This window comes from Oreochromis aureus, linkage group 9 (genome assembly GCF_013358895.1).
Source record: "Oreochromis aureus strain Israel breed Guangdong linkage group 9, ZZ_aureus, whole genome shotgun sequence".
In the NCBI taxonomy this organism is placed as follows: Eukaryota; Metazoa; Chordata; class Actinopteri; order Cichliformes; family Cichlidae; genus Oreochromis; species Oreochromis aureus.
Window position 1 is genome coordinate 36,035,408 of NC_052950.1, and position 17,030 is coordinate 36,052,437.

The window sequence follows — 17,030 nt, forward strand, 5'->3', positions numbered from 1 at the left end:
CTCACTGGTAACCCATCGCCTGCTCCCCTCACTCACCATCTCCTACCTGCTTCACTCATTTACTTGTCTTTCCACCTGAAACGCTCCTGACACCTGTTCCCTCTCCCACAGTAACTCTGACCACCGTACCTTGAACCTCGGCCCCTACCCCGAAAAACCCATGATAGAACCGCTGCTGATTCTCAGTTGCCGCCATAGTTATCCTTCTGGTTAAAGCTCAGAGTATCAAGTTTTGGGTGTTGTCATTAAATATTCACATTTGGGAAATACACTCAGCTTCCATCTGTGTCTGAACACTGGGTCCAACCTTTCATTCTTGCTACACAGCCGTGACACTTTGTGTAGTAAAGCCTAAAGCAAATATTTATGATGAGGCAAACTTGTTTTTCAATTTTCTGCCAAGGTTGAATAAGGGAAATATATTCATTGTGTTAAAATTGAACCAATTAAATAGTACTTAATCTGCTTTTCATGCAAAATGGGTTCACTAGAGTTGTTCCAGCATTTTCACTGTTAATTCTTTGGAAACCTTTAGATTCTTCATTCGAAAAACAAAAACGCCATTAGTAAAAATACATCTTGAAAAAATTTGCCCTGATTTTAAAAGTGATCAAATTGTAAATGTTTGGGAACCCTTGGTTTACATAGTCCAACTTGAAAAGCTGTTTGCCAGTAGACTCCTGTACAACTGGAAAACCTTAGTGTGTATCACCATCTGCTGGCCTTCAGATAGAATGCAGGCAGTGAAAGCAAACAAACAGTTTCAGCACAATTAAGAGGATGAGGTACTACAGGAAAAGGGAAGGTGAAGTGTTGGCAAAACAGCTGGTTAAATATATTTCATTCAGACTTTCTGATAGATGCTAATCTGAAAGTGCTGCTGAGCCTGCATCTGCTCAACTTTTAATGGAACACACATTATCAGAGATGTCCCCTCTCCTTCATCATCAGTGCTTTTGCTGATGTACTAAAGGGGTTACTAAGAACTTTTTTTCATATTCCATTGGTACAAAAGCTTTCCTGTTTAGAATATATTAATTATTGTTTACCACAATAGTTTAATCTCTCCCAAGAATGATGCGAAAAATTTAAATACACTGAAACAGCAACTCAGTGAACCTATACTGCTGCAGTCTTGTTCCCTTTTTGCGTCCTTCCTCCACCTCTTTTTACATGGCATCTGTGTAGTGTGTGGCTCTATTTACTGCCACCACTCTGTGTCGCTTCATGTACATACTGCTCTATGGTTCAAAGATCACCACCACAAGAGAAGAGCACAGTCATGTACTTGTTTGCCTCGGGGCCAAACAGCTCCTGCAGGGCTTCCACTGAGTTTTTCTCTTCTCTTGTGATTTGGATGACCAACAGGAACACATGACAGGAGACTTCAACATATTTCACAATTTATCTTTTGATGAACTCATCTGATTTTGAAGTCTCCAGGATCCCTGTTAACTACTGTTACCACACTTAACTACAATTAACTACTGTTACCTCACAGTGTCACACTTTTTTGACAGACCTCAGTCACTGATCCAGATAAAGGACAAGATCTAAAACCCTCACATCCTAGGATGGTGTTTCTGGCAGCAGTCTTACCAACACCAGTTTTTCCAATCATCACAATCCTCAGAATCATCTATTCAACATGTTGCATATTAATAGCTCCAAAGACAAAACATGACTTTTATGCCAACATAATAATAATAATGCCACAATAATAGCAGTAATACTTAATATACTTTGTCTTTTAAAAGCCTTAAACAATTAAAAACGAGGTTGGACTTTGTCTACTTCTGATGGGGTTGCCTCATAATATCCACTGCACTAATACATGTTCTGTTTGGGCCCAATTTGCTGAAGAAGCAGAAGTGTTTCAATGACAATGTGTGATTAAAAATATCAGAAACCAGCGACATAGCAGGTACACCAAACAGCTTAGATTTATGGCATTCAACATTAATTTGTTCATTTTTTGTATAAATTTGTTAATTTGTTACATTTTACAGATGCTCACAAAGTGAGTTGGAGGCCTTAAATATCATTTTATATTCTAACCCATTTGCATCACCGTGTCAATCAGCTTTTCCACTTCCTGTGAACTCGACCTGCTGTTCTCAAAGAGAACACACCTGTTTCCACACTTTTCAACTATTTCCCTCAGACCAGGTTGGCAGCAATGCAGAAAATCCTTCAAGCTCATTTTTGCCTGCTGCAGGTCGTCTCCCCGTGTGAACAGAATGACTGTTTTTTCTTTAACTTCTCTCCCAAAAGCTTTTTCTAACTTTTCCATAATGTGTCTCTCACCATCTGTAAATCTGCTCACATGCATCACGAGTACATACACACATGGTTCTGACCGACAGAGCTGTTTACACTTTTTTACATGTCTGTCCCAAACTGTTGGCTCAGTGTCATCATCAAAGATGTCTGGGCTATCAATCACACGTACACGTAAGTCATTCATCTCAGTTTCTGCCACCTGGAATTCTGTGGTGACCGGCTTTGAACTGGGTTTAGACATGAAGCTCTTCTTTCCGAGGATGGAGTTTCCACTTTATTTGAACAAATATTTGCAAGATAATCCAATAACATTCTTTATTTATACTAGGAATAAGAGTACCTTGTGGACACAAATAAACTATTACATTATAAACTTACCGTGACACATGCTTCTGTGTGGTGCAGGCAAAGGCTGTGTGGATCTGTGCAGACTGTGTTGCTCTATCTTTGCATTTTGGGAACCTGTTACACAACTACTGGAGGTGTGTCAGCTGTTGTACTATAAATCTTTGTGTTAAACAGAACTTTTAACATTTATCTCTCAGCAGTGCTCTGTTGTTCTGACGGGCAGCAGAAAAATGCAGGGAGATATTAATGGTTTCATCTCTCACTGTCTGATTTTTTGAAATTATTCTATGTCAAATAACAAAGCTTGACTCATTCATTATTCTTGTTTTAGATTTCTTAAATATTTTTATGTTATTTTTTTCTTTTTTTTTTAGCAGTAATGATACCTGTAACAAATGTAGCATATTTGCAGCTCTGGAGGCCAGGATTACTGAATTGGAGACTCGGCTTCGCACCCTTCATTCACCCGTAGCTAGCCAGGCCCCTGTAGCTGGTGCAGCCGAAGCTAGCGTAGGCCCCGCTAGCTGTTCCCCGGCAGACCCCAAGCAGCTGGGGAAAGAGGGCGGCTGGGTGACGGTGAGGAGGAAGCATAGTCTTAAACTGAAGCCCCAGGTACACCACCAACCTGTTCATGTGCGTTTTTCCCCACTCGGCGACACACCCGCCGGGGTCAAACTCTGGTAATTGGTGATTCTGTTCTCAGACATGTGAAGCTAGAGACACCGGCAACCATAGTCAATTGTCTTCCAGGGGCCAGAGCAGGCGACATTGAAGGAAATTTAAAACTGCTGGCTAAGGGTAAACGTAAATACAGTAAGATCATAATTCACGTCGGCAGTAATGACACCCGGTTACGCCAATCGGAGGTCACTAAAATCAATATTGAATCGGTGTGTAACTTTGCCAAAACAATGTCGGACTCTGTAGTTTCTCTGGTCCCTCCCCAATCAGACCAGGAGTGACATGTTTAGCCGCATGTTCTCCTTAAATTGCTGGCTGTCTGAGTGGTGTCCCAGAAACGATGTGGGCTTCATAGATAATTGGCAAACCTTCTGGAGGAAACCTGGTCTTGCTAGGAGAGACGGCATCCATCCCACTTTGGATGGAGCAGCTCTCATTTCTAGAAATATGGACCAATTTATTAAACCCCCAAAATATGACTATCCAGAGTTGGGACCAGGAAGCAGAGTTGCAATCTTACACGCCTCTCTGCAGCTTCTCTCCTCCTGCTACCCCCAAAAACCCATCTCCATTGAGACTGTGTCAGCTCCCAAAGACAAAAAACAAACTAAAAACCAGCAACAAACAACTTAAACATAAAAATCACAAAGAAAGAACAATACAGTATCCACATCTGAACCAAAGAGTAAAACAATGAAATGTGGATTATTAAATATTAGGTCTCTCTCCTCCAAGTCTCTGTTAGTACATGACTTAATAATTGATCAACAAATCGATTTACTCTGCCTTACAGAAACCTGGTTGCAGCAGGATGATTATGTTAGTTTAAATGAATCAACACCCCGAGTCATTCTAACTACCAGAAACCTCGAAGCACAGGCTGAGGGGCGGTGTGGCAGCAATTTTCACACCAGCCTATTAATTAATGAAAGACCAAGACAGACTTTTAATTCATTTGAAAGCCTGATGCTTAGCCTCGTCCACCCCAGCTGTAAAACTCAGAAACCAGTCTTACTTGTTATTATCTATCGTCCACCTGGGCCTTACACAGAGTTTCTCTCTGATTTCTCAGACTTTTTATCTGATTTAGTGCTCAGCTCAGATAAAATAATTATTGTGGTGATTTTAACATCCATGTAGATGCTAAAAATGACAGCCTCAACATGGCATTTAATCTGTTATTAGACTCAATTGGCTTCTCTCAAAATGTAAAAGAACCCACCCACCACTTTAATCACACTCTAGATCTTGTTTTAACATATGGCATAGAAACTGAACATTTAACAGTGTTTCCTGAAAACCCTCTGCTGTCTGATCATTTCCTGATAACATTTACATTTACAATAATTGATTACACAGCAATGGAGAGTAGACTTTATCAAAGTAGATGTCTTTCTGAAAGTGCTGTAACTAAGTTTAAGAATATAATCCACCCACTGTTATCATCTTCAATGCCCTGTACCAACATAGAGCAGAGCAGCTATCTGAACGCTTACTCCAACAGAGGTCGATTATCTTGTTAATAATTTTACCTCCTCACGCACGACTCTGGATACTGTAGCTCCTGTGAAAACTAAGGCCTCAAATCAGAAGTACCTGACTCCGTGGTATAATTCTCAAACACGTAGCCTAAAGCAGATAACTCGTAAGCTGGAGAGGAAATGGCGTGTCACAAATTTAGAGGATCATCATTTAGCCTGGAGAAATAGTTTGCTGCTTTATAAGAAAGCCCTCCGCAAAGCCAGAACATCTTACTATTCGTCACTGATTGAAGAAAATAAGAACAACCCCAGGTTTCTCTTCAGCACTGTAGCCAGGCTGACAAAAAGTCAGAGCTCTACTGAGCCAACCATCCCTTTAACGTTAACTAGTAATGACTTCATGAACTTCTTCACAAATAAAATTTTTATCATTAGAGAAAAAATTACCAATAATCATCCCACAGATGTAATATCATCTACAGCTACTTTTAGTACCATTGATGTTAAGTTAGACTCTTTTTCTCCAATTGATCTTTCTGAGTTAACTTCAATAATTAATTCCTCCAAACCATCAACGTGTCTTTTAGACCCCATTCCTACAAAACTGCTCAAAGAAGCCCTGCCATTAATTAATTCTTCAATCTTAAATATGATCAACCTATCTCTAATAATCGGCTATGTACCACAGGCCTTCAAGGTGGCTGTAGTTAAACCTTTACTCAAAAAGCATCTCTAGACCCAGCTGTCTTAGCTAATTACAGGCCAATCTCCAACCTTCCTTTCATATCAAACATCCTTGAAAGAGTAGTTGTCAAACAGCTAACAGATCATCTGCAGAGGAATGGCTTATTTGAAGAGTTTCAGTCAGGTTTCAGAGCTCAGCACAGCACAGAAACAGCTTTAGTGAAGGTTACAAATGATCTTCTTATGGCCTCTGACAGTGGACTCATCTCTGTGCTTGTCCTGCTAGACCTCAGTGCAGCGGTCGATACTGTTGACCATAATATCCTATTAGAGCGATTAGAACATGCTGTAGGTATTACAGGTACTGCGCTGCAGTGGTTTGTATCATATCTATCTAATAGACTCCAATTTGTTCATGTAAATGGAGAGTCCTCTTCACCCACTAAGGTCAATTATGGAGTTCCACAGGGTTCAGTGCTAGGATCAATTCTATTTACATTATACATGCTTCCCCTAGGCAGCATCATTAGAAGACATAGCATAAATTTTCACTGCTATGCAGATGACACGCAGCTCTATCTATCCATGAAGCCAGGTAACACACACCAATTAGTTAAACTGCAGGAATGTCTTAAAGACATAAAGACCTGGATGGCCGCTTAACTTTCTGCTTCTTAATTCAGATAAAACTGAGGTTATTGTACTCGGCCCTGAAAATCTTAGAAATATGGTATCTAAGCAGATTCTTACTCTGGATGGCATTACCTTGGCCTCCAGTAATGCTGTGAGGAACCTTGAGTCATTTTGACCAGGACATGTCCTTCAATGCACATATTAAACAAATATGTAAGACTGCTTTCTTCCATTTGCGCAACATCTCTAAAATTAGAAATATCCTGTCTCAGAGTGATGCTGAAAAACTAGTTCATGCATTTATTACTTCCAGGCTGGACTACTGTAATTCTTTATTATCAGGATGTCCTAAAACTCCCTGAAAAGTCTTCAGCTAATCCAAAATGCTGCAGCAAGAGTCCTGACAGGGACTAGGAAGAGAGCATATTTCTCCTGTTTTGGCTTCCTTCATTGGCTTCCTGTTAAATCCAGAATTGAATTCAAAATCCTGCTCCTCACATACAAGGTCTTAAATAATCAGGCCCCATCTTATCTTAATGACCTTGTAGTACCATATCACCCTATTAGAGCACTTCGCTCTCGCACTGCAGGCCTACTTGTTGTTCCTAGAGTATTTAAAAGTAGAATGGGAGGCAGAGCCTTCAGTTTTCAGGCCCCTCTTCTGTGGAACCAACTTCCAGTTTGGATTCGGGAGACAGACACTATCTCTACTTTCAAGATTAGGCTTAAAACTTTCCTTTTGCTAAAGCATATAGTTAGGGCTGGACCAGGTGACCCTGAATCCTCCCTTAGTTATCTGCAATAGCGTGAGGCTGCCGGGATTCCCATGATGCATTGAGTTTTTCCTTCCAGTCACCTTTTCACTCACTATGTGTTAATAGACCTCTCTGCATCGAATCATATCTGTTATTAATTTCTGTCTCTTCCACAGCATGTCTTTATCCTGTTTTTCTTCTATCACCCCAACCGTCGCAGCAGATGGCCGCCTCCCTGAGCCTGGTTCTGCCGGAGGTTTCTTCCTGTTAAAGGAGTTTTTCCTTCCCACTGTCGCCAAAGTGCTTGCTCATAGGGGGTCATATGATTGTTGGGTTTTTCTCTGTATTTATTATTGTGCTATCTACTGTACAATATAAAGCGCCTTGAGGCGACTTTTGTTGTGATTTGGCGCTATATAAATAAAATTGAATTGAATTGAATTGGGCAGTGTCAACAGTCATGATGATGATAAAGTTTTATTTTGGAGATACAAAACAAACAAACCAGCTTATGCATATGAACATATAAAGAGATACCAGCATATAAATGTACACACACACACACACACACACACACACACACACAGACACACACACATATATATATATATATATATATACACCCCACTTCCCCTCAGCAATTGTACATATTTGTCCCACAAAAAAGTAAAAAGAGAAAAAAAAAAGAAAAAGTCAATGTATAAAGACAGATTTAGCAAAAGATATAATTCATATAGAGTCACGGTCTCTAAGGGGATTTGGGGTTGATAACATGGATACTCACATTTTGGGGGGTTTTATTTGGCCAGATTTCTAGAAATGAGAGCGACTCCACCCAAAGTGGGATGGATCCTGTCGTTTCTAACAAGACATGGATGATTGGACTAGAGTAATGATGTCAATTTTGAGTTACAAAGCATGAGAAAGGTTTTAGAACAGACTAGCAGCTCGACATTCAAGAAAGCAGGCAGATGAGTGATAACAGATCTTACTTATCGAACAATGTGTGCCAGTTATTTGTAGTACAGCAGCCACCATGGCTAGGATTATGTTGTTGAATTTGGAGGAATAACAAAAGAGAATTCAGTTTACTGCAATATGCAATCTACTGACATCAAGCGGTGAGTGGTGATTTTACATTATGCACCACATCTCACATTTTGTTCATGAACTCTTTAGTTTGCCCGGCCCAGGATTTGACTTGTCTGCTAATACAGTCAATGACACCTTTTTCTAAAAGGATTAAAAATGAGATTCTTCCTGAATTTTTCTAACAGCACAACAGCTGCTCCAACTACTTTTTGCACTGCTGGCAAGATTTCTCGTAACAATTTAAAAGACAAACTGAAAAAAATGGAAATATATGAAAATGATATATGCAAAGTTGTGTTTACACCAGCTTTATGCACCCAATATGAGCACACAAAAGAGTTATTTTTGATGAATCGGCATCCTGACATGTGTTTGCTGGTGGTAGAACGTGGCTTTTAATCATGTGTCGAAGCAGACAGAACATCTGAGAAAGAAAATCCACAAAATAGTTTACAGTTTCGCTACCCGTTCAGATCCTGCACCATGCAGCAAGTTTTCAGTGAACTCGACAGACTGGCTGAAAGCAAAAATCTGATGCTAACCAAAACAAAGTAAGGATGAAAAATAACATAATGCTTTATAGTATTTTTCTTAATTGTATTTGTGGGGTAAGGCTTGATATGCTACTAAAACACAGGTATGGCTTTGTTTCAACATTAGGTGCACAGATAATCCTCTTCCACTTTTGCCAATACCACTTAATTAAATGACAATGTCAGGTAAACCACAATCTATACAGTGTGTCATGATCAAATTTATCTTCATTTTTCAAAATTGTGTTGATGATTCTGAACTTGCAGGCATTTAATTGTTGTTATACATCATCAGTGCATCAGTGGTGTAGTAAACCTTGTATTTCCGGGAATGTCTGGGACAGGAAAAGCAAGTTGACCATCATCGGAAAGAAAATCTTCTTCTCTAGATCCGACTCAAAGTCAGTTACCACAGATTGCCACATGGCAGAAACAGAGATAAATGGCATACATGTACGTGTGATTGATTCTCCATCTCTGATGATCAACTTGGACCATATCATCAGTTCTTGTTTCAAGAACAAGAACAGTCAGAAGTCAAGAAAAAACAAATCTATGCATCTTTCAAGGGCCTTAATAAACTAAACAGTGTCTTCTTTCTATGAAAGGAATCAGTTACGGAATATAATAACATCAGAATAAAACACTTAATCTGGGGCAATTATGAGAGCATGGCCTCTTCTGAGAAGAAACTGTTGACTTGAAGAATAAAAAAAACTTCACAGGGTCGGAACGCCTGAAATGTAACGATACAGAAGTCTAGATGCCATTTTATTGTGTTTTACTAATTTCTTGATTCCTGGACGACACTGTGGGGTTACAAGTTCCAAAAATAAACAGCAATTCATTAAATACTCAATTATAACTCATAAGAATGTCCCACAGTTGCAATCTTGGTAAGTCTGTTAACTCACAGGGTTGGAATTTTTGCCAGCTTTTCTTCCTGCCTCCATATAGACTAGACTTTAATACAGTAGCTCTTTTCCAATCTTACTGACCAGAATGTTTAAACCACAAACACATTTCAGTATCACATTTAAAACTTAGGTACTGTACAGTGCTGCCCTTTCACACTGTTGATTATTATTTATTTATTTTATTTACTTGCAGCAGATGTGTTACTTGCATTCTATATTATGTCCGTTACATTTTTTCTTTCCCCCGGTAGAAAAAGTCACTCAGCTGCTGTTACAATAATCAGTGTGACTACGACTGTCTGGCTTCCTGGGAGCTGGAGAGCTGTGGTTGCTGTTTTGGAGTGTCTGCATGTCTGCCTCTTGGTGGCAGTGGAGGATTAGGATGGGTGCTTCCTAACTGTCTTTGGATGTGGGGCCTGGGTTGCTTGTGTTGGTGGAAGTGGTGGAGGTGGGTGAAGAGGTGGTGTCCTCCTACACCCCTGTTTCACACGGCGATACATTTGCATTTGTGCTCCATCCTTTTATTATATTTTCTCCCCCTTCTCTTTTTTTTCTATTACATATGATGTAATGACTGAAATGACACAAATAAAAATAAATAAATAAACAGAAAAATGAAACAAATAAACAAACCTATAGTGGATTCATAGAGCTCATCTTGAAAAAGCAGAATGAGTTTGGCACAACAGTGCTTTCACATCATAATTCTGCAAAAGCTGCCAAACAGGAAAGTTGGAAGTCATTTGATAAGAACAATATTAATTCAATTCAATTCAATTCAATTTTATTTATATAGCGCCAAATCACAACAAAAACGCCTCATATGCGCTTTATATTGTACAATAGAAACAATAATAAATACACAGAAAACCCCAACAATCATATCATATGACCCCTATGAGCAAGCACTTTGGCGACAGTGGGAAGGAAAACTCATCTTTAACAGGAAGAAACCTCCGGCAGAACCAGGCTCAGGGAGGGCGGGGCCATCTGCTGCGACAGGAAAGTTGGAAGATATAAGTTGGGGTGAAGAAGTAAAACAGGATGAAAGACATGCTGTGGAAGAGAGACAGAGATTAATAACAGATATGATTCGATGCAGAGAGGTCTATTAACACATAGTGAGTGGCTGGAAAGGAAAAACTCAATGCATCATGGGAATCCCCGGCAGCCTACGTCTATTGCAGCATAACTAAGGGAGGATTCAGGGTCACCTGGTCCAGCCCTAACTATATATATTAGTGAGTTAAATCTGTGTCTTATTAGGTGGAGGAGCACAATGAGTTTGTAGCACCAATACCTTAGTTTGAGTTGTATTTCTGTCCACACAAGGGTGAGTAAAACACATGAACACACAACAAGGCTTTAACAAACCTGAAGAGAAAATTGTCTTAGAAACACAGAAAAGTGAAACAAAAGACAACATGAACATCAACTGAGATCAAACAATTAAAGTTCTGTTGAATCAAATATTCCCACAAACTTTGTGCTTTTCTCCATCACAACATTTGATTAATAAAAGTGTCTCTTTACAACAGACCTTCCTGAATATTTGCAGTTCATTGTGAGCTTATTAACACAAGAGTGAATGAAAACATTTTGGGTGGATACCCACAGGTGTTACAGGTATTTTCACATTACTGTCTCACCTTATGTTATAATTGTTTCAGTCTCATAGCAGCATGTTTCTTTTGTCTAAGAAGCCGTAGACTCTCACGATATTTTGTTATCTGGTGCTAGGAGAGCAGGGTTGGGTCAAATGTTAAAATATCAGAGCAGTTCTGAATAATCGGAGATGGCTGTTTAGTAACAGGCTCATCAGGTCCAATAAAAACACATAAATTCTTCTCTAATGAAAAGTGAAAGTTGTTGTCCTAGATTACTTCTTGCACAGTGATCTAACTGGATTAGCAGGTTTTCTGAATCTCTACAACATTAACTCCCATTATGTGAACCAAATGCTGACTAAATTAGTGTATAATACAAAATTTCACATGAAATATACAATGCAGATAAAATATTTACTACATCTTTTGAACTATTAAACTTTCTTCTTTGAATGTAGAAGAAGAACGTGGGCAGTCTTGGCAGTGTCTCTGTAATCCTTTCATTTCTATCATTACTTCAATGCATCACTTTGAATAGAGCAAAGGGCTAGAGCGGTATTGTATTTATATTGTATTTTATTTGTGCTTGAAAATTTTATTATATTTTCTCTCTCTCCTCTTTTTTTAACCTTGCCTGTCAGCTTAACATACAATAATATACCTTATTACATATAATGTAATAACTGAAATGACACTATTTATTAAAACTGATTAAAAAAACAAATAAATGAAACACATAAACAAGAGCAACCTATAGTGGGTTTAGAAAGCAGAATGTGTTTGTTGAAACAGTGCTTTCACATCATAATTGTGGGAAAGCTGCCAAACAGGAAAAGATTTTTTTTTATTTTTAAAGTTGGAAGTCATTTAACAACAACCATATTAGTCAGTTAAATCTGTGTCTTATTAGATGGAGGAGCACAACTAGTTAGTTGCACCAAATCCTTACTTTGACTAACAATGACGAACAAACATAACAAACCTGAAAAGAAATAACACAAGAAAGGACAACGTGAACATCAACTAAACAGAACTTTGTGCTTTTCTCCATCAAAGCATTTTATTAACAAAAGTGTTTCTTCACAGACCGTCCTGAATATTTGTGGTTCAATGTTAGCTTATCAACACAAAAGTGAAAGAAAACATTTTGGGTGTAACCCACAGGTGTTACAGGTATTTTCACAAGACTGTCAAACCTTTTGTTAGCTTTTCCAGGGGGGCATTTCTAATTTTAGTTTGTATAGCATTTTTTTAAGACAGGAAGCTATTACAAAGTGCTTTACATGGGAATAAAAAAAACCCATTATACACTTGAGCATTGCCCAGATGCCGATCTAAACAGATGTGTTTTAAGCTGTTTTTCTTAAAAAAGCCACAGAGTTGATGGTGCGTAGTGGGGGGGATAAACTGTTCCACAATGTTGAAGCTAGGGTTTGAAACGCGCGATCCCCCTTTGTTATCAAACAGGTTTGTGGAATAGTCAGAAGACCACGAAGGATCTAAGGATCCGGGTGCAGAGTAAGGTGTAAGAAGTTCAATGATATAAAGGGGGGGCGTGTATTGTCTTTGTTTATCTGCTTATGTTTAGTTTCACTTTTAGGTTTGCATATCTGCTCATGTCTAGTTTCTTGATGAGTCATTAAAGGGCTCGCCTTCGGTTAAACCTCCTGCTGCCTCTGTCTGCAGTTGTGGGTCCTCCTTCACCATACCCTGGCAGATGTAATCTATAATGAATGCTCTGTAGTGTTGTCATTTTCAGTTATTGAAATGTTTGAAATGTTTTTTCCTGAAAAGAGAAAACTACAGGCCAACTTCATGACAAAGGTATTAAAACAAATCTTTCTCGATAGTCTTTAACATTACATGAAAACTACTGACAAAAATAAAAAACAAAGATATCTGCACATATATTCTGAGGGGTCTTGTTCACGAGTGATGGGAGAAGGGAGCGGGAGATCGACAGACAGATTGGTGCAGCAGCTGCAGTGATGCAGATGCTGTACCGGTCTGTTGTGGTGAAGAGAGAGCTGAGTGTAAAAGCGAAGCTCTCAATTTACCAGTCGATCTACGCCCGTACCCTCATCTATGGTCACGAGCTGTGGGTAGTGACCGAAAGAAAGAGATCGCGAATACAAACAGCGGAAATCAGCTTCCTCTGAAGGGTGGCTGGCCTCTCCCTTAGAGATAGGGTGAGAAGTTCGGCCATTCGGGAGGTGCTCAGAGTAGAGCTGCTGCTTCTCCACATCGAAAGGAGCCAGCTGAGGTGGTTCGGGCATCTGACAAGGATGCCCCCTGGGTGCCTCCTGGGCGAGGTTTTTCTGGGCATGTCCCACCGGGAGGAGGCCCCAGGGCAGACCCAGGACACACTGGAGAGAATATATCTCTCGGCTGGCCTGGGAACACCTTGGTGTTCTCCCGGATAAGCTGGAGGAGGTGGCTGGGGAGAGGGAGGTCTGGGAAGAAAATGATGGATTGATGGATGGATGGATCAACTTAAAGTGACACAACATATAGTCCCGTTCAAAAGTTTAAGACCATTTAAAAACTGGGGGAAACTCATATTTTGCACAGTTTTGCAAGGTTTCAAGTAGAGCAACAAGAAGAAATGTGAGTGAGACAAAACATTTGAACGTGCAATTTATTGAAAACAATGCTTAAACTGAAACAGGCTGTTTTATATCTGATCAAGTTTAGGACCAAATGCCTTTAAAAAGCCAAATCTGTACAAAAATGTGGATTCATTGACATTTTCTGTGAGGTAGCAAAGTCCTTTCATTGAATCAGAGATTCTCCTCACAGGAGTGGGTGAAACATGTTTAAAGTAAAAGAAAAACCCCACAAACCTGAACTGAAACAGTGGCAGTAACACTGAATTCTGGAACAAAGAACAACATGAACATCAGCTGAAATCAAACAATTAGTTTTGCTGATTAAAACATTCACATAGAACTTTGTGCTTTTCTCCATCACAACATTTGACTGACAAAAATATTTCTTCATAACAAACCTTCCTCGGTACATGTGGTTCATTGTTAGCTCATTAACACGAGTGAATGAAAACATTTTGGGTGTAACCCACAGGTGTTACAGGTATTTTCACATCACTGTCCAACTTTCTGTTGTATTTGTTTGAGTCTCATGCAGGCATGTTTGTTTCGATCTAAGACACGTGAAGACTCACGAGATAATTTTATGATGTGGTGATAGGAGAGCAGGGCTGGGTCAGATGTTTAAATATCAGAGCACTTTTGACTATGCCATTTAGTAACAGGGTTTTTATATTCAACAGAAACAAAGAAATTATTTTCTGATGAAAAGTCAGTGCTCTTTTCCCTGTTTATTTTCTGCATAGTGATCTAACCATAGTAGAGGTTTTCTGAAGCTCTACAACATTAACTCCCATCATCTGAGCCAAATGTGTTACAGTCTGCTGTGTGGTTGGCAGGATAAAGGACCCAAGTGCAAGACTCAAAAACCGAGGAGTGAACAAAAGGAAGCAGCTTTATTGCGCTTTAGCGAAAATCATACTAGAAACAAAATCCAAAGCAGAAAACTAAAACCTAGGCTGGACACTAGAATCTAAGAATACATGAACTAGGAAAACAAACCAGAACTTGGAACTAGAATTTCCTCAGGAACACAGAAGGAAAACAAACAAGGGTGCAAGAGCATGACGCAACACTGACAAAGCAAGAAACACAGGGCTTAAATACAGTGAGGGATTACGAGGGAGGAGAGCACAGCTGGGTGTAATCAAACATAACAAGACAAGGGAAAGCAAAACTAGATTCTCTGCACACAGGACTGGGACTATCAAAATAAAACAGGAAGCACATGACAGGCTCAGAGACAAACTAGACACAGAACAGAGGGAGCTCCAAATACAAAGACAGAAACCAAAACACTTGTAGTCAAACCATTACGATAAAACAATACAGGTACAAAACTCAAAAGACTAAACTACATCATGAAACAATAATTCCTATGTAATACACAATGCATACAGAACCATTTACATGATATGTCCTATTTAACTTGTAGTAGGAGAAATTGAACAGTCTCAGCAGCTTTTCAAGGGTCTTTTGTCTTTACTCATACTTGAATGCATCACTTTAAAAATAGAAAAGTAGAGAAGAGAGGACTAGAGGTAGAGGATGCAATTTGGATTTTAGTTCGCAGATTTGTGGTTGTGCACAACACAACCACAAATCTGACCACAGACTTTGTTTGTTTAACTTCATTGGGAAATTTAATTTGTGCTTTGTCTCCCCCTTGCCTTCCACATTGTCCCACAGGATTCTCATAAACAGCTGCATTTAAGCTTATATTGTTTCGATTCAATCCATTTTTATTTATACAGTGCCAAACCACACAAAAGTTGCCTCAATGCCTTTTGGGAACAAAAAACCCTTTTAACAGGATGACACCTCCAGCTGAACGAGCCTCAGTGAGAGGCAGTCATCTGCCACGACTGGATGGGGTGAATGTAGAAAGGGTATTAACACACAGTCAGTGAAAAAGGTGACTGAAAAAGATTGTGGGAGTCCCTCAGCAGATTACACCTATTGCAGAATAACTAGGAGAGGATTCAGGGTCATCTGATCCAGCCACAACTATATGCTTTAGCAAAAAGGAAAGTTTTAAGCCTAATCTTAAAGCAGAGATAGTGTCTGTCTACTGAATCCAAACTGGAAGCTGGTTCCATAGAAGAGGGGCCTGAAAACTGAAGGCTCTGCCTCTTATTGTCTGTGAAGGTTCTCAGTCATCCAGGTCATCGTAGTCTAAGGAGCTTGAAAAGAAAAGTGTCTGGAATTCTTTAAGTTGCTTGAAGATGTTTCACCTCTCACCCGAGATGCTTCTTCAGGTCTGTGGTCAAATGGTGGAGAGTCCCAGAGGGACATGGACCTCCTATTGATCCTCTACCTAATCACATGAGCCAAGGTATGAAAACGACCAGCCAAGGTTTCGGGTGAACCCACTGTGAAACCTGGCCCCACCCTATCATGTGATTTCCTGAGGTCAGATGGCCCAGGATGTGAGTGGGTGTTAAGGCATCTGGGAAGGGATCTCAAAACTGGTGTGAGTGACCTCTGGCCTTTAGATGCAGGTGGACAGCCGGGTCTTGTCCCATCGAGGTGGCTCTTCTATGTTGTGCCATGCGTTTATGAAGTGCCTGTTTGGTCTCTCCAATGTAAAGGCCTGAACATTCCTCGATACAATGTACAGCATACACTACGTTGTTCAGTTTGTGTTTAGGAGTTTTGTCTTTGGGATGAACCCACTGGGATATCATACTTGGAGAAGCTTCTCCTGAGTTTTTCTGATAAACCGGCTACATAGGGGATGACAATATGGTTGCGTTTGTCTTTCTGATCCTCCCTAGTTGTTGACTGATCTTCTTTTCTGTGACTCTTGATGAAAAGCCCAGTTAGAATAACCACATGTGTGTGTTCCCTCTTTTTCCCTTTAGGCTTAGAGGGAACATTTAAGCACAGTGAGATATAGAATGTGCTAAAGCGTGGCGTCGGTGGCGCGGTGATGAGGTCGTGGGTCTAGAAGGGGGGAAAGGGCTGAACAGGAGCACCTGGAGCATGGCAGACACGTCTGAGGGGTGAACTGAGAAAAGAGGAAAACAGTGTTAGGATGGTGGAGCGGACAGGGGTGCTTGGAGATGGTGAGTGTAACTGGTATTTTGATTACTTAGCTGGAGTAGAGTTTGGCTTTGAGGGACAAGCGGTGAGTATCCAGGTAAGTTAATGGTATGAGCTGGCTGACCTGAGTTCCACTGTGTCCGAGAGAGTGAGAGATGGCTGGAGGGCAGGCAGGTAAGGATCCGAGAGGTTTCCAGATTGGAGAGATTGTCCGAGAGAAGCTGGAGCTGAAGGTAAGTGACATGGAGAGTCCAGGTGAGTTGAGGTAGTTGAAAAACCGGCAGTGAAGGAGAGTCAATGTGGAGCTTAAATCCTCAACCTGATTACCCAGAATCAGCTACAGGTGTGTTGGACTGCAGGAGAGA

The 17,030-nt window shown here is 40.1% G+C and overlaps 1 protein-coding gene across 1 annotated transcript; it reads right to left on the reverse strand.

The window, feature by feature from the left end:
* Positions 1–2,053: 2,053 nt before the first annotated feature.
* On the reverse strand, positions 2,054–14,044 carry LOC120441847 (GTPase IMAP family member 1-like). The gene is made up of 2 exons (XM_039617294.1): positions 14,022–14,044; positions 2,054–2,555 (listed from the first exon to the last, which is right to left on the reverse strand). The coding sequence occupies exons 1-2, from the start codon at positions 14,042–14,044 to the stop codon at positions 2,054–2,056; spliced, it is 525 nt and encodes a 174-aa protein (XP_039473228.1).
* Between the last annotated feature and the right edge of the window lie 2,986 nt (positions 14,045–17,030).